This window comes from Saimiri boliviensis, chromosome 1 (genome assembly GCF_048565385.1).
Source record: "Saimiri boliviensis isolate mSaiBol1 chromosome 1, mSaiBol1.pri, whole genome shotgun sequence".
NCBI lineage: Eukaryota > Metazoa > Chordata > Mammalia > Primates > Cebidae > Saimiri > Saimiri boliviensis.
The window spans coordinates 254,409,465-254,435,048 of NC_133449.1; the positions used below are offsets into that span (position 1 = coordinate 254,409,465).

Consider the following 25,584-nt stretch of genomic DNA (forward strand, 5'->3'; position numbering starts at 1 on the left):
GGGATCCCCCTACACATGAACATAAGACAAGTTTCAAAGTGGGGTGACTCCATGGATTCTTCATTAATCCAAGTTTTATTTCAGGTGCTAATGTCCTTGAAAATCTACAGGATGTCGAAGTCAATACAAGCAAAAATCTAGAATTTCTACATGCTTAGCAGATTTCCAGGGCTCTCTGTCTCCCTCACAAGATTACAATCTTCTTATGCCTGGAACTAGACACATCTTGAAATTCATTTTGTGTGGTATAATATGGCCACACCAGCTGTCTTCTGGTTACTATTGGCATGGTGTATTTTTATTCCATCATTTTTCTTTCAACCCACTGGCACCTTTCAACCTAAAGCCTCTTTCTTTTAGAGGTTATGTAGATCAACTTTATTCTTTTATTAGTCTGAAAATCTCTGCTTTTTGATTTGGGTGTTTAGATCATTTACCTTTAATGTAATTATTGATATGGCCAGAGTTATATTTGCCATATTGTTGTTTGCTTTCTATATGTCTCTTGTCTAACGTGCTCCTCTGTTCCTTAATTACTGTCTTCTTTTTGCTAATGCTTGTAATGATGCCAGGTCTTTTGTTTCTGGCAAAAGTTATTTCTTTTTCTGGGATTATTAATAAAATAATCCAGTTGGGTTGCATAGTAAACAGGGTCAAACCTACTATTATTCTTAGTGAGATTATCTTACCCATCTTTCCCCCTCCACTTTTTGCCCCACCCGACTTATGCTTGAAGAAGTAGGTAAAGAAGTAATTATTCTGCATGCAGACTATGAAGAATTGTAGTATGGCATATGTGTGTGTGTGTGTATAGTGGTTACTTACTGAGTACCAGCTTGGTTGGGAGACGTCCACCCAGGCCGTGCTGAAGGTAATGAGACGCAGACACCCAGGTAGAACAACAGAGTGAATCTAGCTGGGGAGCCAACAGCCTGAGAGCCACAGGGGCTGACCATATTCCAGGCTGAAGGCCCCAAGGAGATTCTCATTCAGCTATTTATTTTCTCTTAACAGGTGATTCTTACTAACAAACAGGTGTTCTGTATTTACTCACAACTCAAAAATATACCAAGTAGGCAGCTGTTAGCCTCCTACCACTAATTACAAACTAAAAGGTATTCTTCACAAGGGAGCCACAGGGGCAGGGTAAACTTAATGTTTCTCAACAGTTACTGGCACAGGAGAAGGAGGTGAGTGGGTAATTTTCTTCCTTATTGACAACTTTAAAGCAAGGGAATATATTTGATGACCATTACCCTTTTTTTTTTTTTACTAGAAAAACATTTTAAAAATATACTTTTTAAAAGTACAGGGTACTATATTCTTTATGATTTTAAACATGTAATTTCTGGTACTGGTGTGATGGCTATTTTAAGATTATTTCTTGTGGTTTTTAAATTACCTACATGTGTATATATATATATCCCCTTTTACTATAAATGTTTTCCTGATTTAAAAATTAATATTCACCTATTTTTAAGCAATAAAAATAATATTGCTTTTATAAAGAATAAATAGACATCATCTTCAGTCTTCTTAATTCATGATCACTTCTGTTTGGTGAATATTACACTTGACATCTGCCGATGAGAATCATATTATTTTTGTAATCAAAATAAACAAAGTTAAGGAAGCAAATATTGTGCTATTCTCTGGATGTACAAATAATAAATCTTGATGTATATCATTTATTTTCCAGTGAATATATCCAGATTTTTCCTCAGTGACTCCACCGTATTCTGTTCCTGGATAAGGGGTGAAGAGAGAAGAACTACTTCATAGTAAGAGAGAAAAGATAGGGCAGTGAAAACGTGCTCTGCTAAATCTTAGGTAGATGACCTGACAGATAATCTCTTCATAAATCAGTCTGTGTCTTCTGTAAAAATAGCCCCTCACTCAGCGGGCAGTCTAGTTCGAAGATGAAATTTTAAATAAGGAAGCCATGAGTTATTTCCACTAAAACTTCTTCCTGTATTCTAGCCCTAATATATTAAATAATTTTATTTCTTTAAACTATAAATTGAATAAAGAAAATAACTATTTTTTAATTTCTTGATTTTTTTTGGGTCTCACCTAGGTGGTACAATCTATGATTATACTGCAGATTATTTATTATTAAAACACCTCATTAGAAGGAGATATATAGTGTTATAAGTCCTGTGGTTTTTGTCTCGGGTTTGCAAAAAGCTAATCACATTGCGAAATACTGTACAGGAAGCACCACAGACAGACTAATTGGCTTTTTGTTTTTTTCTTTTAGAGCATTAAAGTGAAAACCTAACAAAGAGCTAAAATAAAAGTTTGTAGCTTCAGAAGAAGTCATATTAATTTTGGATAAAATGTATGCACTTAAAAATCACAGCAATCACATTCTTCTTTGAAAAAGTCATTTTTTAATTTAACATATAAGACAGGATGCTCATTTGCCTTGACGTAAAATACACAGCTGATGCACCAGATAAGATAGAATTATACAAAAATACCAAAGCTCTGACCTTAAATCAGTGTACAGGGTATGCCATACATAGGACATTCAATGTGATTTTGTACTCGCTCAGCTATTTCTAATTATATCAGATTAAATGACTGTTATCTGATTTCCTTAAAAAATGGGTTTAAAGAAAGCATATAATAAATTACTAAAGTCAACAAAGGTTATGCTTCTTTGTTCTTGAATGCAATCAACATATTTTCTTCTAATGAGTTTATCCAATAAAAGTCTTGTGGAAATGCACATTCCCTTAAGTTATTCATTTTAGTGAGTTTATTCCAAGGCAAATAAGAAATGAGCATTGAAATGTAACTTTATGTTAGATCAGGCAGAACAGTTTATTGGAGTGATGGGTGTTTCAGGGCAGTAGTTCTTGTACGCAGTATTTTTCTTGCTAACGAAATGAATACAATTCTGTACACTGTCCGTTAACAATTTTACAATCTCGCAGTAGTAATAAACGGTTTACCATTCTCCTTACAGGCCAGTGTTTTATAATAAGGAATGCAGAGCATCTCTTGCATCTTGAGTAACAGCAGGAGGTATCAGAAATAAAACAGTAAATATTGAGTTCTCCTGTGTGAAATGGTTCTAGAGTGAAGAGGGTCTGAGATGTTGCTGCATTAAATGATTGGACCCAAAGTATGTTAAATTCCAGGAAATTAGCCTTCATTAATCTACAGATAAGAATATACTTTTGCTCTTATTTAATCAACAATTTACTTATGCAAAATACATGTGTTAGTATTGTGGGTGGGGTATATGGGGTCTGAGTGCACTCAAAGTGATTTGAAGAGTAAGGATGTAGTCATAAAAGAGAAATAGTTTCATTACCTCCCACTCCCTCATCCCCAGTTTTTCCCTGTCTCTCAAGGTGCAAAATGCTGCAGCAGCATGACAGAAAGACAGTCACTTGGCATGGGACCTAAGTGTGGTGGCCCCCTTCTGCTCAGCTACCCTGTAGAGGAACAGGACAACTATGTCGGCTCACTGCTTCCCACTAATCTCTCTCCACCTCTTAAAAAACAACGGTGAAGACAAGTAATGCAATGGAGGGATTTTTCAAGAGCACAACTGGCTTTCACTGTGGTGTCATTTGGAAGATTTATTTTCAAAAAATTGTCCCCAATCTAAAGGCATAGATCAAACTGAAACAAAACAATTAAACATTGGATCTCTGTCTACAGCAAAAGAGTTCCTACAATTCCACACTTTGTCTTTTTTCATAAAGCTATGACTTGAAATATGTAAAATCCAAATGTAATCGTAGTCATGAATGTCTCTGGTCCCTAGCCTATTGCCAAGATTTCCATGGTGTGTCAGATAATTAAAGAATCTCTGAGTGTCTGCTCCCCAACAAAGATAACATGCCACCACCCGAGGTCCTGCTATGGACACAAGGCTGAGACTGGCCTTGCTGAGGAAGCCCCAAATCAAAACAAAATGTCCCCAGTGTGCAGCTGAGAAGAGAAACCAACCGGAAGGCAGAAGGAAGAGAGATCCTGCAAAATGTCTCTAGCTCCTACTGCCCAGTCTCATAGCATTGAAATTCTCCAGCCTGTGGGAGGAGGAAAATGCTAGGAAGTCTTGTATAAAGTTTCAAATTCAATAGCTACTGGGGAAAGCTTTTGTTATAAGTAAAGTAGAGAAAGGAAAAAACTGATCTCAAAGCAAGGAGTCCAAAGTTAGAAGTGATGAGTCACCCTTGCATATTTATTGGTATGATAAAAGTTCAAAAAGAAACATTCCTGGGTGCCTGATGTAAGGTGTAGATCTTGGGGCATAAGAATAGTAGTGGATTCAAGGGTTAAGCTTAGGCCCTTTATAATGGGAGAAGGATCCATTCCCATTAATTAGGAACTGGACTTCCTAGGTGCCAGATGTTGTAGGGTACAGCAGGGCTGGGGCTTAAGAGACTTCAGATGCTACTTCGCATTTTCCTCGAGGTTAATGATTAAAGGCTGTTACTTTGAATTTCTAAATTTAAGATTAAATTTTAACATGATGATCAAAGATGCTGATTTGTTCATCCGATTACAATGTTACAGTTTAACCCTATTTTTCTTATTCTACCTGATTGTTGTACAACAGTGCTTCCGTTTAGAAACAGCAGTATTTAGCCTTTTGTAATGTGCCTTGGGTTTCCTTTCACTGCAGTTAACAGAATTTAACACCTGGTAGTGGTTTCAGAATTTCTGGGTGAGAGTGGTTGAGAATTAGCAGTCTGATTGGAAGCCCAGAGGACCCACCTTAAAGCTGTTTGCATTTAAAAGCCTGCTGTTTATAATTAAACTGTACATACTGGTTATAAAACACAGCACCCACTTCAGGATTTTTAAGGCCCTACTTTTCATTTTTTAGATGATTTCCATGGGTGAGGTTGGTGATCGCAGGATGTTTGGAGGGCCATTGAAGCGCTAAATCCTGCTAGCTTCCCCAGGCACAGTTGCTGACAGTGTCCCACAAGTTTGTAAATGTCTTAAAGATGCTCCAGCTTGGAAGTACCTTCTGCTCTCTCCCTCCTCCATTATGCTATGTGAACCCTTTATAGTACGACTGCAGAATCAAACACTGAAATCCTGTAGAAATGATTGAGTTACTGAAGCTGGTACTCTGAGCAAATGCTTTAACAGATTTTTCTCCAGTAGTCTTGAAAGTCTCCCCTGGGGGAGAAAACTGGCAAAGGGGGGCCTGAGAGATGTTGGGAACAATGGAGAATACATACGATGCTATTTCGAAAAACTGATTTGTCAGAAGCCACTTTATTTGAACAATACGATGACTGCACCTGGCACCTGAGACAGGCTCTGGGCCTGTTTCTCAATATTGTGCAAGACAGTCAATTCACATGGAGTAGATGACAACGTGATGGACAAAGACATTCCCCGTGGGAAGACACACTCCATGGAGCCAGCGGGGCCACCATTCACAGTGTGCCAGCTGTGGCCATGGAGAGAATACGGGCAGGGCTTCCGCAGCCTCCACTATACCCTAGCTTTACTCCATTGATCACCGACACTGCCACTTTTTTCTTTTGGTGCAAATATTTCCATTTTCCAATTGACCCTAGACTTTGATTTTATAAAAGGAAAAGAGAACATCTATAGATGTAAATATCTGCATGTGACTGTACGCATATACACATGTGACTGTGTGTGTGTATATATATATATATGCATTATGCATAAAATTATTATGTTTGCAGAAGCATCAAATTTTGTAAGAATATCTCTGTACTACAAGCCGCTTTTCAAGCACATTTACAACAGAAAATATTCAGAAACTAACTTGCCCATGAATCTAGTGCTTAGAGAAAAATAGTTTGACACATTGGATCAATGAAGTTGAAACTGGATCATAGAAGTTAAAAATATTTACAAAGTATCACCTTTTGTAATGTGTCTCACAGGACTATAGGTTCCTTGGGAATATGAGACAATTTTTTTGTGGCTGCTATGTAGGTCTGATTTTCACTGTGGATCACCCTTTATATTTTCCTGCTTTCAACTCCTTCCTTCTCCTGCAAGTTCACAACATTTTATTAATATCAAAGGAAGGTTATAATTTTGGAAATCAAAATTAAAGAATGGATGCTGTGTAGCATTATGTCTACTGGGCTTGATATAATCAGCACTTTCGGCATAATTTAAAATATGACTATGCTGTGTGTCATTGGATACGTATATAGACACAACATGTTCTCTATCGATCTCTATCATCTATCTATCAATTTATCTATCTATCATCTATCATGTAATCTAAGTGGTGTGTTGAAGTCAGCTCATACTGGTTGCCAAGAGCTGACAGATACATTTCCAGAAATTCTGCAAGCTAATTAGAGTCACTTTGGTATTTTGAAAATGGAGAGAGAATATTTAGACCAGAGAAATTGGCAAATAATACAAATCAGAGACTGTTTTTTTGTTTTTCCCTCCTGGACGGTGTGTTGTTAAATAATTTACCAATGTACCATTGCAGTTTGGTCAGAAAAGAGACTGCGTACATGGTTTAGTTTGCAATGGAAGCAATAATCATTTATTTAGAACATCAGTTAGAGAAAAAGAAAGTTTTTGGCAATTTAGCCAATAACTTTATAAATAGTCTTAAATATCACCTGTTATTCTAAGTAAATGTTTTAAAAGTTAATGATAGAGTCTAGTATATTTCTTAATCATTAAGATTTGTACAAAGCTATTTTGAAATATACCATTTCAAACATACCATTTGTACAAAGCTATTTTGAAACATCTGTTGACTTGTTTTTTTAATCAAATGCTTTGTTTTTTTTAGATAATTGCAGAACTATAAGTTAAACCTAAAAATTAATAAAAATGAAATGATATGAAAAGTGAATTAATCAAACTTGCCTTGCATGAACAGCTTTTGTGTTTATTTTCTGTAAACTCTGTTATTTGGTGTTATAGAGGTATTTTGTATTCAATTTATGTGTGTACATGTGTCTGCATATGCATACACACACACACACAAACCTCAACTAGTTACAATATTAGAGAAATGAGATTTCTGGTTTATGAAATATTTTACTTAATAACCAGGAATGACTTATGTTAAAAATTGTGCCAGGCTTATAAGTGCCTATATGATCTGGCCAATAGCTCTTCCTCTCTTTTCTAAAAACTTGAAAATGCCCTCGTTTTTATTTTTTCCCTTTCAGTTAACAATGTATTTAAAGTACACACTCATGGTTCAGTAAATGGGCTTTGTCTAGCAGTCACAGATGCAGAGTATGAATTTCAATGGATCTGTTAGCTTTACTTCTAAGATGTTGCTGAGATCAGAGCAGATCTTCTAGGCAGGCTGAGCACTGGAGGTGTCCAACATGGTAACTCTGAATAAGAGAAACCCTGAGTTTTAATGGGCAAAGAAAGAACAAGTGGAAGGTATGATTTCTGAACCTGGAGATAGCAAAAATGAAGGAAATTCCAAAAGCACATATTTCTGAATAATGACAGGCCAGCAAGAGTATACCACATCTCTAGAAAGATAGATTCTTTCTTCCAGCTACTGATGGCTTTGGCATCCCACAGTCACATCCCTTTGGCCTTCGTGATCTTACATGTAGATGTGGAAAGTCCAGAGGTAGGCTGACTCTGAGTCTTCAGCTAATTCTTTGGAAATTAGTTTGGAAAAAAATTAAATTTATGTCATTTAATTTCTATGTGGATTTGCTCCTTTGTGAGCAAAGCAGAGCCCAGGAGTTTCTGGATAAATACAGGTTCTGTTCTTGTTACAGGTGCTGGTAAATCAGGTGGAGAAATGGAGTTGTTGCAGAAATGTAAGCAAACTTTACAGCAGTAGTTCACACATGCAGCTACTATACATTCATTCATTGCTGTTTTCCTAAGAAATGGAGCGACCCAGGAGCTTATGCTACAGTAGATTCCAATAAACCATAATGACTACTTCAAGAACAAAGAAGTAACATACAAAGGTGTGATATCTTTCTGTTGGTTTGAGCTTTCAAATCTGAAATTCTTTAAAATACATTTTGGGATTCTATTTAAATATTGATGCACCACACTTAAAAACAGTGACTTCTTGGTAAAAGGTAATACTGAAATGGAATACTGTCTTTTCATAAAAATAAGAAATGTGATCGGAAATTAAATACCCTTTACAAAATTAAAAATAAACACACTCTCACAGCTTGGGGGTTTGAATGAACCCTGTACCAAGGAGTTGAGACGAATTCTTCTCTGGGTCACATAGTGGAACTCTTAGCATTCAAAAGCTGCTCAGCAAAGATAATTTCAGCATTTCAGTGGCATCTTTCTCTGCTGCCATGTTTCATTCAGAAGCTATTTTAGCATATCCTCCATACATGGCTTTTCATGACAAGTCACTGTGATGCCACACAAAACTGCTTTAAGTGTTTTTTCAGTATAAAAGGGTTTTTTTTGCATTTAGAGCTCAATATCAAAATTAAGCATGTTTTGTAAAAGCTTAATTTAACCCATTCAGCATACTTGCTTTTAAATGAGTCTATCCTGATTTTCTATCCTAGATAAAATTTCAGCTCAATTTCAGTGACTTCCAATCACCTTGAGGAGAAAAAAAAACTTTTCAGGTAGAAAACCCAACACAAAGATGCTAAATGTATTCTTTGTGACTTAATTTTCAGTCCACATTGCCTATGGATTCTACCAAAGGAAAATTTTCTCATTTGAACTGGGGGAAATTATCTTTTTCAGCTAATTCCTTTCTTGGCATTTATAAGCACTGACTGACATGCTGAACATGAATATCCACCAGGAATCAAGGGGAAAAGCTTAATTTATATTGTTTTGAAAGTAAATGTTTCCATGATTATAAAAATCTTTTTATGTATTCCTTAAATACTTTGGATGGTGATTTAATATATAAACATATTTGTACAGGTTTTTTAAAAAACACTTTGTAATTTTGCTTACTCAACAAAAATGAGTAATTATTTAAAATACTTTTTATCATTTTATAAAATATGTCTTTTTGGTATTGTTTTTGGATAATGCATGACCTGCCATTTTCCAAGTAATTACTCCCTGATGGATTCCATAGCTATGTAACTATGTCATGAATTATACATCTCTTGTCACATATTTGAGGCAAACCTGAGGATAGATCATCGAATAATTGTTATTATTTTCTTTTGAAAAATACTTCATTTCTCCATTTTCTTTTTCAGTGGTCTTTTGAAGAATCCAATCTGTTGAGAAAATACAAAACGTAACACAATTAACTATTTTAATTTAGGTAATAAATATTAATCCTTTTGAATAGAATTAAATTTAATAATATATTGGCAATGCTGGGCATGAAACTAATATAATTAAGAAATATTTTCTCATTGACCTATTAATATTCAAGTCAAAATATGACATTTATTAAATTGCTGGGTTTTTTTTGTTTTGATTTTATTTGATATGGAATCTTGCTCTGTTGCCTGGCTGAAGTGCATTGGCACAATCTCAGCTCACTGCAACCTCTGCCTCCCGGGTTCAAGTGATTCTTTTGCCTCAGTTTCCCAAGTAGCTGAGAGTACAGGAATGTACCACCATGATCAGCTAATTTTTGTATTTTTAGTAGAGACAGGGTTTCACCATGTTGTTCAGAATGATCTTGATCTCTTGACCTTGTGATTTGCCCACCTTAGCCTCCCAAAGTACTGAGATTACAGACGTGAGCCACCCTGCCCGGCCACTGTTTCATTTTTAACATTTTCATTGGTTAAATATATCATGACTTATAGTAAAATATAGTATACACATTGAATTAAAAGTTTCTGGGAAAATATTTTGGGAAACAAACAAACTGCTATTAGCTAGCATTGTCTCTAGTTTGCTATCATCTTTTTTTTTTTTCAGGGATGTTGCAGAGAAATTTCCATCAAATGATCAATCACTATAAGTTGAAGTCATTAGAGATGGTAGGGAATCTGACAGGTATATATCATGGCGAGTGCATTAGGGAGATTTCTGAGCTGTCTATATTAATTTAAAATGCATCAGGATGTCTCCTTATATAGATTTGATATGAAAAGCCTCTTGAAAACACACTATATCATTTGGAAATAAAAACTAAAGTTATTGACCATAAGAAAAATTTCACATTGTGGTGAATGGTGAGCGGTATTTCATTATGCTTTGCAATTTGGGACATTATAAAAAGTTGTAAGTGCTGCAATCGTTTCTTAGTCTATAGAATACCAAAACTAAGTATGGGGAATAGAAGGGATCTTTGCAATTATCTAATCTAAAATGCTTATTTTTTTTTAAAAAAATTAAGGTTCATAGATGAGTAATTTTTCAAATTTGTATATATTTTTAAATTTGAGGGAGGGCCATAATAGTTCGAGCAAGGGCAATGAGTTAATTCTTTGAAAGTGTTGTACCTCTATATCTTTTTTTTTTTTTTGAGACATAGTCTTGCTCTGTTGCCAGGTGCCAGGCTGAAATACAGTGGTGCAATCTCAGCTCACTGCAATCTCTGCCTCCCAGGTTCAAGCAATTCTCCTGCCTCAGCCTCCCTAGTAGCTGGGACTACAGGTGCACTTTAATCATGAAATTACGGCAAATTTTGCCAAGAAACTATATATTTATAAAATAATACTTAAACAATTGAAGACTTAGAGGGGATAAGCCCTCAAAAATGTGCACTTTTAGGTTAGAAACTTTTTATTCAGGGTTTATGGCTTCTTTCATACCGTCATCTAGTTGGTGGTACATGAGGGAAAGGTGGTAACAGAGCAAATACACATGAAAACAGTAATAACTTTGTCTTCCCCAAATGTCAGCTCTCCTACATGTCTCAGGCTTGTTTTATGTGAGCCAACTGTAAAAGTCTCAGATTTACAAACCATTAGGCTTAAGCTTTAGGATTAATATATAAATCATCAGCTGAGGAACTTCAGGCGTCATTATGACATCAAGTTAGGATAGAGGAATGTTCTGAGTCTCTCATGGCTCCACATGGGCTGATATCATTCCACTCTATTGGATATGCTGGCCTGACTGGGCATCTGCCCCAGCATGTGGTACCATATTTCAGGACAAGTTTCTCCACCCATTTACACTTATGTCCCCTACAAGACTCCTCCCATCAATCATGAAGTGTATTAAGCAGTTACTAACACTTTGTCAAGCTTTAATTTTTGCCATGTGTACGATGAAGACAAAGATATAAAGACCGTGTCTTTTGAAACTGAATCTCTGCTCTAAGAGAAATTTTTGGCCTGCCTCTTACACAGAGACTCAGACTTGGGAGTTCCAATGAACCTCCAAAGTGGTGGGATTCAGGAGAGGAAGGAAGAAGGGATAGTCCTGAGGTGTCTCATTCAGATCTAGTGAGTATAAAAAAATTGTCTTGGAATAAAAGTAGCCCTTCTGAATCCACTGCAACTGAACTCATGCTTCAGGGATCTTCCAACAGAACTTTAAAGTAGGGGCAAGTGGGATTAGCTTTCTTAATATAATTGAACTACTGAAAGTCTGAATCCAACCAGGGACCCTCATTCTAATATCAAAGACAGTATTTTGTGTTTCAGAGAGTTCATGACCCTCTTGAACAAAACCCAACTCTTGGAGCTCCAGAGTAAAGAGCCCAGCCCTATAGCCTGCAGCAGTGGGATATATTGGAAAACGAATGAGTTCTGTAGATCATTGCTTGAATCTAGTCATTTACTAGTTAGTAATTATGGGAGAGTTACTTTAGAAGACTATGCTGAAAAAAAAACAACAGTAACACTCTCTATTAGAGGTGCATCTAAACGAAGAAATCACTTTCCTGTATTTCAAGTACAACGTTGACACCAGTAAGCCAAGCCTTGGGTACCACAGTGTGGCAAAGCTAGGAATTACAGAGAGAATACATCCCTTACAAAGTGGAAGGAAGAGCTGGACATTGGATATAGTGGAGAATTTTGTGTTGGGAACTTTGCTGGAGAAATGCCATGGATTCTATTTACTGAATTGAATGCCACTGACCTACATCTGACTTTGTTCGCTGTCTCCTCTGAGAGCAAGCCCCTCAAAAGAAGTGAGCCACAGGAGAGTAAGAAAGGATAGGAGCAGTTGGTATTTCAGTGGGAGAGAAACTTGCTATTTAAACTATCTGATTAAATAATTATGTTGCTCAGGTAATAGGACACTTACTATGTAGCCACAACCTATATTTTTAACATAGTTTAACTATTTGACAAAAAAAATAAATAAGACCTAGAGGGATATTATGCTAGAATAAATGCCTATTTGATATTTAATTGAAAAAACATTAAATTTAACTGTGTATGAGATTTTATTCTCTATTCAGCTTATCCTAAAAGCTGTTATCTCAGTTCTGCTTAATGTGAAAATTGTACACCTGCTAAGAGTTTTAAAAATCGTCCCTATTTCAGCCTAAGCAAAACATCTACACAAATATCCAGAGTTACCTGACACAAAATAGGTGGTTACTCACTTTCACCATAGAATTTGAAATACGAGTCTGTGAAATTTCAAGATCTCCCCTGTATCAGCTGATCCTTTATCCTCCCCTCAGGCACACAATTTATTATATAAAATGTGCCATGTCTGTTTAAACATTAAATAATTTTATGATATTTAAGACACATAGAGATGTGTGATTAAAACAAGGCTAATTTTAACTGTGAATCTACTGCTTATATATCCTTAAATTGACATAGGAATTCGTTCTTTTCTTTTTCTATAAAAGTTTTCATTGTTCTCTGTTTATAAAAGAAATACATGCTTATTATAAAATTTTAATTGTTATAGACATATGAAAGTCTCCTATCATCCTAAACTCTAGAATGATACTTTTGTGATTTTTGAATATGCCTAAACTAAAATTAGTTTTTTTTCCTTTATAAAAATTGGGTCTCAAGTTGTGTGCGGTGTTTGAAATATGACTGTTTCTTTTTTCTTTTTCTTAGTCATCATTTCAACATTTGTTTCATTGCTGCAGTAATACTATATTACATAGTCTGAATATATTATAGTTTATTTCTCCAGCTTGCTGTTGATGATTGAACTAGAAAGTCAAAGGAATTTTGGTGCTTACCTTCCACAGTGCTAAAATGAGCAGCATTAACAGCAATAATCCAGCAAAAGCACTCAGCAGGATGACCCATAATGGCACTCTACCTGGTAGCCCATCTTTGGATATTTGAATAGCAAGCTAAAAATCATTAAACAAGATTGTTAACATAATAAACACCTATCAGAACTCCTGGAACACTGAGTTCTTGTAGGCTACAGTTCTGTACCAGTGCATTCATCTTGTTACTACATACAGAGAAAACATTAAGTTTATATTAGAAAATGCCCTTTATCTAGTTTAAATCTCTGTGTCAAATTTGTTACTACCAAAAGGTATTTATAATCTTATCCTTCAGAAATTTATACATAAAGAGTTAAATGTCAATGAATCAGAATGCTCAAGGGTAGGAGTGAATTTCTGTTTAACTCAGGGAGAACGAAAGTATTATGTGTGTTAAAAAGATTAATTACTAGACTACTGTATTATCATAACAGCATTAGTTTAGGCTGAAATGTTGCAGTTCCTTGTCATAAAAACCTGAGGAGGTCCTCTTATTTTATTTCTAGTGTGCTTCGTTTTTTGTTTATAAATTGAAAGTGTAATTATCATATAATAAAATGCATAAATATCAAGCATACGGATAAGCGAATGTTTGCATATATATTCACTCCCAATATGCTCTTCATTATATCACAATGTCTCTTCTACTTGACTTATGACTGGGTCCACATCTATAAATCAGGTCTTTAGTGATTTATAGCAAACCTGTAAAATGGACCATTTTTAGTGTTCCAGGTACTTAACCTCTCCCAGGGTGGCACTCAAACCTCAATGAAACCTATCTGCTCTGTGTCCCATCCCTGGGATATCTGAAAAAATTTAGTTCAGGGTAGATATTAATGACTAATAATAGTTCAAGGCCTGTATTTGCCCTTAACAGTAATAATTTCTCGATTTCTTTACCTAGAAGGAAGTGTAGGTTAGAGAAAGAAGCTAACAGGGGAGAGATTTGTATATACATGATACTAATCAAAACCTCTCAAATCATTCCAGGTAGGTCCCAGAGCTGGCATGAATGTAGACATACACAGCATCAGACCATTATGACAGCTTTATAAAACAAGACAAAACAAAACACAGACACGGTTTCACTATTTTGCCCAAACTGATCTGAAACTCCTGGGCTAAGGTGATCCTTCCGCCTCAGTCTCCTGAGTAGTTGGGATGAGAGACATGAGCCACTATGCCCAGCAAGGCAGATTTTAAACACATGTAAAACAATTCCCTGAACTTACAGATATGGAAACTGGAATCTAGATAAGATCAGTGACTTTCCTCAGATCACACAATTACAAAATTGTCACTTTTAGTAATTTTATCAATATGGGTATAATTTTCCTTTAGGATAATTGTAGAATAAATATTTCCAGGGGAATTTTCTTTTCTTTCTTTTCTTTTTTTTTTTTTTTTTTTTGAGACGGAGTTTCACTCATTACCCAGGCTGGAGTGCAATGGAGTGATCTCGGTTTGCTGCAACCTCTGCCTCCTGGGTTCAGGCAATTCTCCTGCCTCACTTCCTGAGTAGCTGGGATGCCCAGCTAATTTTTTGTATTTTTTTTTTTTTTTTTTTTAGTAGAGATGGGGTTTCACCATGTTGACCAGGATGGTCTTGATCTCTTGACTTCATGATCCACCTGCCTCGGCCTCCCAAAGTGCTGGGAATACAGGTGTAAGCCACCGCACCCAGCCCCCCAGGGGAATTTTTAAATAATATTTAGGGGAAATTAATTATAAAATTTTAACACATATATTTAGGAATCAAATGCACTTTGCCAATATAAACCATACTCAAATTTTTTAGGTTTTAGTGAAGTGTTGGCTATTCTGTGTTTTGAATTTTGCATGCTTATGCTATGTACTCTTTATGACATAAGTAAACATTATATGCAGGTATTTTCCTTTTTCTTGAAAGGTGTATACTTATCAGAAGTCACTGATATGTGACTTTTCTTGAAAGGTGTATACTTATCAGAAGTCATTGGAATTATTTGAAATAAGCAATCTAAAAAGAACGTCTGAAAATTAGGGAGCGTCCAAATTGAATTTTGTGATTCATGTGGTGCTGTTTATCTGCATAGGTTATTTAAAGTCTCTCTTGAGAAGAGGGAAGATCATGCTGAAGTGCCTGCATATGTAACAAGTACTTATTTTATTTTTTTAGAGATGGGGTCTTACTCTGTCACCTTGGCATATTAATTTATAAAAAAGACAAGAGGGTAAAACTCAAACCTTTGTATTTTTACCAAGGACTGAAACCTGAATTTGTATTGGGAAATACCATCTCATTTTTGTTTCAAATTTCTCCATGAAATTTGAAAGAAAACTCTACAAAAGTACATGTATTCCTGTACATTATAAAGGCATCTTTTATAAAGAAGTTGTTTTTTTGAGGCTGCTCCTCAGATGTCAGCTGCACTTTATAATGTCAGCTTTTAAGGAGGAAAGTTACAACTGAATCATTTGTTACCAAAGTGAAAGTAAAAACATCCATTTACTGTGATAGTTAAAAGTGATAAAGTCAAACATGGCATGTGAATTGTAAATATCATGATTTTCCCAGTTTCTTAGAAGGAAGCATAGGACTAAAATCACACTTGAAGCTAATGAAGTATAATTTGAAGCAAATAGTATTTGTCACTTACTGAGAGCAATACCAGTCACTGCTTAAGGGACTATCAACAATTATAAAACATTATGTCACAAAATTCAGAGTGAAATGCATAATGTTTTCAAAACTCACTGTTGCACTTACCTCTCTTTTTTTATTGCTGCTGCTTAAAACCAGTGATGTATTTTCACTCCGAAGTTCTCCCGTTATAGTAAGATTTAGGCTGGAAAAATATGACTGAAAAGGAAACAGGATTTGTTTTTAATATATTATGCTAATCAAAATGAGAGCTAGTCATGTTTGAGTAGGACAATTATAAAAGCTAAGATTTTTCTGAAAGAGTAAAAATTCTGGTTTTGTTAGCTTCTGGATGGAACTGGTGGTATCAAATAATAACCGTGTATTTATCCTCTACCCTTTGCCACAGAAAATCCTTACTTAGATCCTTGTTACGGAATGGAAAAAAATTTTTAAAGTATTTTCTATTGATTTATTATTAGAAACAAACATCAAACTCTGCCTACTTTTAATGTAACAATACATGTAACAGCTACACTCTGGTGATGAAGTTTATCCAGGTACTTATTCAGGATTAAAAAATGAAATTGATGATCTGGGAGGACAAGATGGCTAACTAGACATAGCCAGGAAGCACCACTTCCACTGAGAGCCCAAATTATCAAGTAGACCAACATAATTTGGGCAGATCTGATCTCCAGGGAGAAAACACCAAGAGTGTGTGGAGGGGCAACACAGATACTAAGGCTGAAGAGGGTGAAGCTGGGAACCCTGTGTAGGGTACCTGGATGCTTGGGCTACTGAATAAGGGGAGAGGGAGGGGACTGAGGGACAGCTCATTCTCTCCACAGATCTCTGGGATCTAAGCTACAGGGTACCCACATCTCCAATGAATGTGTGAGGTGGCAGGTGGATTTTCCCAGGGAGTAGGTAGACACAGGGCTTCAGCTAGCATGGAGCCCAAGAGCTTTTGTGAGCAAAGCACAGATATAGGTGCCCAACCCTTCAGAGAGGCTCTAGCCCTAGGTGACCACAAACCAGGAGAGAGCAGGCTTCCCCCATGGGAATGGGGCATATCTGTTCTGCAGCCTCTCCTGCCTGCCGGCCCTCCCTAGGGTCCCTGCCTAGCTGCCCCAAAGGAGCATGTGCACAGCACAGTCTCTGCTGCCCAGCCTGTGTGCTGTGCCCCACCTGAGTACTTTCACTGTACTTTGGATCCTCCAAAGCAACCAGAGCCTGACTCTGAGCTGTGGGGTGCCCTGGAGACTCAGAGATGCCATGTCCAGCCCAGGAGTACCAAGCTGAGATATGTGGCTGACACTCAAGTGGCAGGGGGAGCCCCCATCTCAGAGCACTGAGACAGGTAACACATGGACTCGTGGGCCAGCCCCAGGCCAGCGTGGGAGCAGGGCATGCTGCCTTCACGGGCCTGGTTCAAAAAAGGTGTCACCTATCTCTCTGCCTTGGCCTCTGCCTGAGGGAGCCTGTGGCTCAGAAAACCTAAAAAAAGAAACATCGGTACAGTGCCAGTGATCGGAGGAGGCCTCTCCCCATCCACTGCAGAGCACACCTGCAAAGATGAGCAAATACAAGAGTGGCTAGACTAAGAGCCTATCTACTGGCCATTGCTCTTAAGTATCCTCTACTGGATGAAAGCTCAAATTACAACCCAAAAATTATTTTGCTAATAAACGTTCCTGTGAGAATTCACGCACAAATAAAGATCCAGTACAGAGCCTTGGCCCTCTGATATCATCCAGAAACAAACCCAACTGACTACACTCAACTTATACCACAGTTCAAGAACATCAGTTCCCAAGAAGAGAAATAACCGGCACAATAACCCAAGCAATTCAAAAAGCCAGAATGTCCTTTTACTTCCAATGAGCCCACTAGTTCCCCAGCAATGGTTCTGAACCAGACTGAAATGACTAAAGTGACAGATATACAATTCAGAATCTAGATGGCAAGGAAGCTCACTAAAATTCAGAAAACGTTGAAACCCAATGCAAGGAATCCAGTAAGACAATCCAAGAGCTGAAGGATGAACTAGCCATTTTAAGAAAGAAAATGCCAGGTAGTTCAGGAGTTCAAGATCAACCAGGGCAACCTAGTGAGACCTCGTCTCTACAAAAAAGTTGAAAAGAACCACCCCCCCGCCCCCGCAAAAAGGAAGAATAAAACTGAATTTCTGGGATAAAAATTTACTGCAAGAATTTCATAATACAACTGGAAATATTAATAGTAGAACAGATCAAGCCAAGGTAAGAATCTCAGATCTTGAAGATTGTTTTTTTAAATTAACTCAGTCAGATAAAAATTAAAAAAAATAATTTTAAAAAGCGAACAAAACCACCAAGAAATATGATATTATTTACATAGTTTCCAAAGAGCAAACTTAAAACTCATGAGCATTCCTGTGAGAGAAGAAAAGAAAGAAAGCAACTTGGAAAATATATTTGAGGATATAGTCCACAAAAATTTTTCTAATCTTGCTAGAGAGGTTGATATGCAAATTCAAGAAATATGGAGAACGCTAGCTAGATACTATACAAGATGGCCATCCCCAAGGCACACAGTCATCAGATTCACAAATGTCAATTCAGAAATCAAACAAACCAACGAAAAACAAACTTAAGGCAGCTAGAAAGAAGGGTCAGGTCATGTACAAAGGGAACCCCAGTGGCAGACCTCTCAGTAGAAACCTTACAAGCCAGAAAAGGTTTAGAACTTATTTTCAGTATTCGTAAAGAAAAGAAATTCCTCAAAGAATTTTATATCCCATGAAACTAAGTTTCACAAGCAAAGAAGAAATAAAATCCTTCTCAGACAACCAAATGGTGAGGGAATTTATTACAACTAGACAAGCCTACGAGCGATCTTCAAGGGAGTGTTAAACATGGACCCAAAAGAATGACACCTATTACCACAAAAACACACTTAAGCACATAGCCCACAGACACTAAAAAGCAACTACATAATCAAATCTACATAACAACTAGCTGACAACACAATGACAGGATCAAAATTTCATACATATGTCAATACTAACCCTGAATATAAAAGGGCTAAACACCCCCTTAAAATACATAGAGAGGCAAGATGTGTAAAAAGACAAGGCCCAACCGTATGCTGTCTTCGACTCATCTTACATTTAACAACATCTACAGGGTCAAAGTAATGGAGAACAATCTACCATGCAAATGGAAATCAAATATAGATAAATGCCTGAAAATAGGAAGATTAAACCACAAGAACATGAAAATCTAAACAGACCAGTAACAAGTTCTGAAATTGAATCACTAATTAAAAAAACATATCAACCCCCCCGCAAAAAAAAAAAAAAAAAAAAAAAAAAGTCCTGAACCAGCTAGAGTCACAGCTGAATTCTAACAGATGTACAAAGAAAAGCTGGTACCAAATAAAACTATTCAAAAAAATTGAAGAGGAGGGGTTCCTCCCAAACTCTGTCTATGAAGCCAGCACCTTCTTGATACCAAAATCTAGCAGATACACAATAAAATATCAGGCCAATATCCCTGATGAACAGAGATACGTTTTTAAAAAATACTGGCAAACTGAATTCAGCAGCACATCAAAAAAGTTAACACATCATGATCAAGTGGTTTTTATTCCTGGGATTTAAGGCTGGTTCAATGCATGAAAATCAATAAATACGATACACTCCACAAACAGGATTAAATGCAGAAACCATATGATCATCTCAACAGATGGAGAAAAAGCTTCTGATAAGTCCAACACCCCTTCATGATAAAAGCTTTCAACAGACTAGGCATCAAAGGAACATATCTCCAAATAGTGAGTCATCCATAACAAATCCAAGTCAACATCATACTGAATGGACAAAAGCTGGAACCATTCCCCTTGGGAACTGGAATAAGACAAGGATACCCCCTTTTACCACTCCTATTCAACTTAGTACTATAAGTTCTAGCCAGAGCAATAACGCAAAGTAAAGAAATAAATACATCCAAATAGAAATAGAAGACATCAAGCTATCTTTTTCCACTGATAATATGATCCTATACCTAGAAAAAGCTTAAGACTCTGCCAAAAGGTTTTCTCTGCTCTTCCGACCTGTCTGTGTGTTCGGCATTCTCACGTTTTAATTTCCAGGATTTGAACTCGCTGCCATGTCTTCTGAAGAAGGAAAGCTTTTCGTAGGGGGGCTCAACTTTAACACCGATGAGCAGGCACTGGAAGACCACTTTAGCAGCTTCGGGCCTATCTCTGAGGTGGTTGTTGTCAAGGACCGGGAGACTCAGCGGTCCAGGGGTTTTGGTTTCATCACCTTCACCAACCCAGAGCATGCTTCAGTTGCCATGAGAGCCATGAACGGAGAGTCCCTGGATGGTCGTCAGATCCGTGTGGATCACGCAGGCAAGTCTGCTCGGGGAACTAGAGGAGGTGCCTTTGGGGCCCATGGACGTGGTCGCAGCTACTCTAGAGGTGGTGGGGACCAGGGCTATGGGAGTGGCAGGTATTATGACCGTCGACCTGGAGGGTATGGATATGGATATGGACGTTCCAGTTCCAGAGACTATAATGGCAGAAACCAGGGTGGTTATGACCGCTACTCAGGAGGAAATTACAGAGACAATTATGACAACTGAAGTGAGACATGCACATAATATAGATGCACAAGGAATAATTTTTGATCCAGGATCGTTCTTCCAAATGGCTGTATTTATAAAGGTTTTTGGAGCTACACTGAAACATCTTATTTTACAGTATATCAACCGGTTTTTAAATTGAGCTGCCAAGGTAGCCAAACACCTGTCTAATTAGACACCTCTATCTTTTAAAAAGAAAAAAATGTTCTGCCTGTTTAAAATTACATTTGTAGTATTTTTCTTTTTACCAGTTTTTTAGTTTGAGCTCTCAGAATTATTGGATCTAGCAATAACTGGCAAGTTGGGCCAGATTGATTTCAAAAAAATTAATATGTATCCAGGGACATTTTAAAAACCTGTACACAGTGTTTATTGTGGTTAGGAAGCAATTTCCAAATGTACCTATAAGAAATGTGCATCAAGCCAGCCTGACCAACATGGCAAAACCCTGTTTCTACTAAAAATATAAAAATTAGCTGGGTGTGGTGGTGCACGCCTGTAATCCCAGCTACTCAGGGGGCTGAGGCAGGAGAATCACTTGGATCCAGGTGGCAGAGGTTGCAGTGAGCCAAGATAGTGCTACTGCCCTCCAACCTGAAAGAGAGACTCCGTCTCAAAAAAAAAAAAAAAAAAAAAAAGGAAAGAAAAGAAATGTGCATCAAGAAATCAAGAACATGATTATCCAGGGGTGTTTTGTAATTCAGATCACTGACCTGTTGTATAGAAGAGTTATTTTAAAATGTTTGCAAATGTCTTTTTTTTTTTTAAATACTGGAAGTAAAAATATTCTGCTGTGTCTCATATAGTGTTTAGGATGTCCTTCACAGAGCTTATTAAAAAGATGAACCTAAAAAAAAAAAAAAAAAAAAAAGACTCTGCCAAAATAACTCCTAGAATTCATAAATGACTTTAGTAAAGTTTCAGAATATAAAACAGATGTACAAAAATTAGTAGCATTTCTATACACCAGTCATGTTCAAGCTGACAGTCAAATAAAGAACACAATTTACAAAAGCTAAAAAAAACATTGAAAACATTGAAATACCAGGAATACAGCTAATCAAGGAGGTGAAAGATCTCTGAAAGAAGACCTACAAAACACTGCTGCAAGAAATCAGAGATTAGACAAATAAAAGGAAAAACCCTTCATTTAATATCATTAGGCCATACTGGCTAAAGCAATTTATAGATTCAACACTATTGCTATCAAAGTACCAACATCATTTTTCACAGAATTAGAAAAAACTATTCTAAAATTCATATGGATCCCCCCCAAAAAAGAGCACAGGTAAAAAGAACAAGCCAGACCCATCAAACTACCTGACTTTGAATTCTACCATAAGGCTACAGTAACCAAACCAGTATGGTACTGGTACAGAAGAGCCGCATGGACCAGTGCAACAGAAAAGAGAATTTATAAATAAAGCCACACACCTACAACCATCTGATCTTTGAGAAAGTCAACAAAAACAAGCCATGGAAGGACTCCCTAGTCAATAAATGGCGTTGAGATAACTGGCTAGCCATATGCAGAAGAATGAAACTGAATCCCTAACTTTCACCATATAAAAAAACTAACTCAACATACAGTAAAGATTTAAATGTAAGACCATAAACTATAAAAATGCTGTAAGAAAACCTAGGGAATATCCTCCCTGACATTGGTCTTGGCAAATAATTTTTGGCTAAGTCTCTAAAAGCAGTTGAGACAAAAACAAAAATTGACTCAAATGGGATCTAATTAAACTAAAGAGCTTCTGCACAGCAAAAGATACTATGAATAGAGTAAACAGATAACCTACAGAATGGGAGAAAAGATTTGCAAACTACGTAACTGACAAAGGTCTAATATGTAGAATGAGGAACTTTTGCAAATCAGCAAACAAACAACAAATAACCACATTAAATAACGAGCAAAGGACATGAACAGACACCCCTCAAAAGAATACATGCAAGTGGCCAGCAGACATATCAAAGAATGCTCATTATCACTAGTTATTAGAGAAATGCAAAGCAAAATAAAAAAATGACAGATGATGGTGTGGTGGTGGAGAAAAGAAGAAACTTATACACTATTGGTGGGGATGTAAATTAGTTCAGTCACTGGGAAGCAATTTGGAGACTTCTTAAACAACTTAAAACAGAACAGCCATTCAACCCAGCAATCCCATTACTGAGTTTATATCCAAAATAAACTGTTTACCAGAAAGACACATGCTGTCATATCTTCACTGCAGTGCTATTCACAACAGCAAAGACATGGAATCAACATAGTTGCCCATCAACAGTGGACTAGATAAAGAAAATATGGTACATCTACATCATGGAACACTGCACAGCCATTAAAAAAAGAACAAAATCATGTCCTTTGCAGCAATATAAATGCAGATGGAGGCCATAATCGTAAGCGAATGCCACAGAAACAGAAAACCAAATACCACATGTTCTTACTTATAAGTGGGAGTTAAGCATTGGGTACTCATGGATATAAACATGGCAACAATGGGCACTGTGGACTACTTGGGGGAACTGACAAACTACCTGCTGGGTATCAGGTCCACTACCTGAGCAGTGGAATCTGTTCCCAAAACCTTAATATCATGCAAATATACTCCTGTTACAAACCTGTGCATCTAAAACAAAAGTTGATATTTAAAAAATGAAATTGCCAATATTAACAGTTAATGACATAAAAATAGCGACTTACTATGATCAAAATCAAAAATGGCAATGTCATATGGTCAACTAAATACTTCCTAAGTGAGAAACAAATAATACGAAATACAGTAAAAAGTTTTAAAGTAGCTTATTGTCAGACAGATTTGGCTTAATAAGGGGTTAAAAATGTCTTCATATATACATATATATTATAACATTATATATATATGTATACAAAATACAAGTCTGATAAAACTCAGTAAGTCTGTGGTATATGTTAGCTGTTTCCTTTGTTAGTGGGGTCAAAGGTTGCCACTTTATAATTCTCTGTACATTAACTGAGTGCCAACATATTAAGGTAAGCTTTTGAAAGGTATTCATCTCTTAAGGTACAAAGAAAAGGGATAAGAGAGATGGAAAAAAGTATATCTCTCTGGAAGGGACCTTGGCAATAACTTAGTTCTTAACAGACAGGGAAGATGAGACACACACAGCTGGTTAAGTAGAGCTGGGGCTTCGTCACATTCTCTTAGACATCTAGTCTCACATTCTTTCCAACAGCAGCATGACGCCTTGCATATTCTGAGTGGTAAACAAATATTTATTGATATTATTCATCGGTGCATAGAACAATGTAATTACTTACTTTTATAAAAGTTGGTTTCCACAAGATAAGTGAAACATTCACTTGGCTCATGTCAGAAGGAGTGAGATTACACGTGATGGTAGCAAATTTACATGTACTGCAGTCCTGTTTAAATGCCCAGAGATACATATCAGTATTATCGCCAAGGTAGTAAATATACTATATTCGAATACTTCAGATAGGTATTTCTAGATTGATATCAAATTTATTCATTTGGAAAGCAAAAGGTAAAAATAGCACTTGTCTTAATTTACCAGAATTGTGCCTTGTTTAAGATGGTCAGTTGATGTAATCATTTTCTTTCCAGACTTGATACTGAAAGGATCCTCAGAGATATGGGGTCTGCAGTTTGCATTCTAGAAATGAAAAGATCACATTTATTAGACAATGCCAGATAGCAGAGGAAAAGATGACTTGGTGCAGTGGTGTGAAGAATCTGTGAATGACGCCATTGCCGTATATTAAAGATCCATTTTTGTAAGTGTGCTGTGTGGAAAAGGCTGTTATGTACCAGCCATACATACATATATATCCACCCCAAGATGGATTGTTACCATTATTGTAATGGATACTAATGAGGTTGTTACGGAAAAGAAAGAATGCTAATAGAACTTACTATTACATGATTAACATATTCATTAATTTATTACTTTAATCAAAGATAAGCTTTTAAATTACATACAACAGAAGAGGAGAACATTTAAAACTCTACTGACAAAAACAAAAACAACAGCCAGGCATGGTGGCTCACGCCTGTAATCCCAGCACTTTGGGAGGCTGACGTGGGTGGAACACCTGAGGTCAGGAGTTCGAGACGTGCCTGGCTAACATGGTGAAACCCCATCTCTACTAAAAACACAAAAATTAACTAGGTGTGGTGGTGAGCGCCTGTAGTCCCAGCTATTCGGGAGGCTGAGGCAGGAGAATCACTTGAACTTGGGAGGTGGAGGTTGCAGTGAACAAAGATTGTGCCACTGCACTCCAGCCTGAGCAAGAGGGAGACTTCGTCTCAAAAAGAAAAAAAAAAAAGGAAACAAAAACAATAAAAATACTTGTTCAATATTACAGCTGTTGAAACAACTGGAAAGAGAGGGACCTTCATCTGTATTTATGTATTCATCCAATAATACTTTTGATTTCCTACACACCAAGGGTAAGACACTCAGTCTACGTGTGAGGAAGATGTAAGCAGGCAGCCCTTTGGATGTTAACATATTATGTTAAAATGCTATGTTTGTAAGATAGTTGGTTCTAGACTTAACCTAGTAAACCTTTGCTTCCCCAGTACTCTCTATATCCTTGATAAAAGATAATAAGATTAAAATTTTTGAAGTAGTATGAAAAGTACAATTTTTTTCTCTTCTGAGTTTTCACAGACCTGCTTTTTTGGATGAGAGGGAAATTCCAGACACTTATTTTTCCCTTGCCCTTAGGAAAACATTTTAGTGATCACAAGCCAGCTAGCACTGCTGCTATTTCTTGATTTCTGAGAATACTTTTTAAAATGCATGAACAGATTTTCAAATTCTGAAATCATGCACACATTAATTCAATACTTATGGTGATTTTTGTTTTAGACACTAAACCGTAATGAACTATCACAGAGTCTCATTCAATGCTACAAATATCAAGGGGGTGCAATATTGCTATTATTTGGGATGTCAGTAAATGCAATTATACTATTTTGTGTGCAGCTCTGCATGCTTAGGCAAACATAAGACGACAGTTTATAGAGTTGTTTGATTACCACATACCAAGGAAAAGTGAAACAAACATTTCAGGCATAAATCAACAATGAACTATCTAAAATCTACTCTAGTAGATTGAATATTGATCCCCGAAGATATGCCTAAATCCTCCTAGAACTAGTGAATGTGACTTTACTTGGAAATACGGTCTTTGCAGATGTAGTTATATTAAGCATCTTCAGATG

At 36.6% G+C, this 25,584-nt stretch overlaps 2 protein-coding genes across 2 annotated transcripts in view; one reads left to right on the forward strand and one right to left on the reverse strand.

The window, feature by feature from the left end:
• Positions 1-2,370: 2,370 nt before the first annotated feature.
• The window catches only part of ITGA1 (integrin subunit alpha 1), a 172,953-nt gene continuing 149,739 nt past the window's right edge, over positions 2,371-25,584 (reverse strand). Inside the window, exons 25-29 of the mRNA XM_010336618.3 lie at positions 23,906-24,007; positions 23,652-23,756; positions 15,840-15,932; positions 13,049-13,165; positions 2,371-9,197 (exon numbers count right to left, since the gene is read on the reverse strand). Of these exons, the coding sequence (XP_010334920.3) occupies positions 9,153-9,197; positions 13,049-13,165; positions 15,840-15,932; positions 23,652-23,756; positions 23,906-24,007 (462 nt within the window). The 3' untranslated portion in view covers positions 2,371-9,152. The remainder of the gene's footprint in view (positions 9,198-13,048; positions 13,166-15,839; positions 15,933-23,651; positions 23,757-23,905; positions 24,008-25,584) is intronic.
• On the forward strand, positions 19,793-20,432 carry LOC101042456 (RNA-binding protein 3). Its single transcript, XM_010336617.3, has one exon. The coding sequence runs from the start codon at positions 19,868-19,870 to the stop codon at positions 20,345-20,347; it is 480 nt and encodes a 159-aa protein (XP_010334919.1). The 5' UTR covers positions 19,793-19,867; the 3' UTR covers positions 20,348-20,432.